We start from the raw sequence: 1232 nt of genomic DNA, 5'->3' as shown, positions 1-1232 counted from the left end.
TCACAATCACCCTGTCCACATATTACAATTTCCATTTACGAATACGAAAAATTTTAAATTTTATTTAGAAATAAAAAGGAAAGTTTTAAAACGACATCCATAGGGGGATTACCCCCCATCGGACAAAGACCCCGCGAACTGAACTGTCCCTGGGGTATTAATTGAATTCAAATTTGGTAGGGTTTACTTTGTATAAAAAAAAGTGTATCTCCATACTTTTGGGAAAATGATCAATATTTCCCCTCTTGTTAAATGAATTTTTCATAACCTCAACAAAATGTTTCTGTATCTTTTTTGGGAGGAACCTGGAATTTCGGGGGGTGGCGGCGACCACAACCCGAGATAGAAAGAAGGAAGAAGAAGAAGGAAAGAAGAAGAAGGGAAGAAGAAGAAAGTGGTAAAACAGGAAAAGTTAAGACGGGGCCGAAAAATTTCCACCCACCAGCTGGCAAAGAAACCAGTCCAACAAAGCAGGTACAAGTAACCCAAAAAGATACCCAAGGGAAAAATATATAATCCAAAAGTTTTTTTTTTTTTTTTTTTTTTTTTTTTCAAGTATCAGTTAGTGACAGTTTTATAATATCAACCTTAATCCTCCTACTTTTTTAAAAAATAAATTATTATTTTACTATTAACATTGGTATTATTTTTACAGCTTGAAAATGATGTTCAAGATTGGATGAGGTATCAAATTCTGAAGGAAGAGGGCAAAAAAACATTCAAGCTGCAACTTAAACCTGGTGTTTTTCCTACTAAATTTGCTTGCCAGCCAGACCGAAAGCGAACACACACTGTAGATGTCTTGAAATCTGAAAGAGCTTCTCTTTTGGCAAAGAAAGAGGACATCAAAAGGAGAAAACTTGTGAAAGATCTTCTTGAGGCTGGTCCAAGCAATCAGGTAAGTTGAATAATTATAATATGTGACTCCTTGCTGCATAATATTAAAACAAGAGGATTGGGAAGAAGAAAATGCACTAATACCTGGTAGCTTCTATATTTTTAATTTCTTTTTAAAATATCTACTGATCCATTTTTCATTATTTTATCTCATTCTTTTACAGACATCACTTCCTTGTGAACAAATTCTTGAAGATGTAGAAATTCCTTTGGCAATTGATGATGATCTTGTAGGAATTCACATGGATATAAATATTGATGATGAGGATATTCCAAGTGTACTTCATGCTCAGGATGAGCAGGTAGGTTACTACAAAGTCTTTACAAGTTCCAAA

General features: G+C 34.2%; 1 protein-coding gene across 1 annotated transcript in view; it reads left to right on the top strand.

Moving 5' to 3' along the window:
• LOC103523600 overlaps positions 1 to 1214 on the top strand; it is a gene marked incomplete at its 3' end in the record, with an annotated part of 10562 nt that extends 9348 nt beyond the window's left edge. The window contains exons 2-3 of the mRNA XM_017449273.2: positions 656 to 898; positions 1062 to 1214. Of these exons, the coding sequence (XP_017304762.1) occupies positions 656 to 898; positions 1062 to 1214 (396 nt within the window). The remainder of the gene's footprint in view (positions 1 to 655; positions 899 to 1061) is intronic.
• Positions 1215 to 1232: the final 18 nt, after the last annotated feature.

Source organism: Diaphorina citri, unplaced genomic scaffold, assembly GCF_000475195.1.
Source record: "Diaphorina citri unplaced genomic scaffold, Diaci psyllid genome assembly version 1.1 scaffold28566, whole genome shotgun sequence".
In the NCBI taxonomy this organism is placed as follows: Eukaryota; Metazoa; Arthropoda; class Insecta; order Hemiptera; family Psyllidae; genus Diaphorina; species Diaphorina citri.
This window is presented reverse-complemented; position numbering and strand designations above follow the sequence as displayed.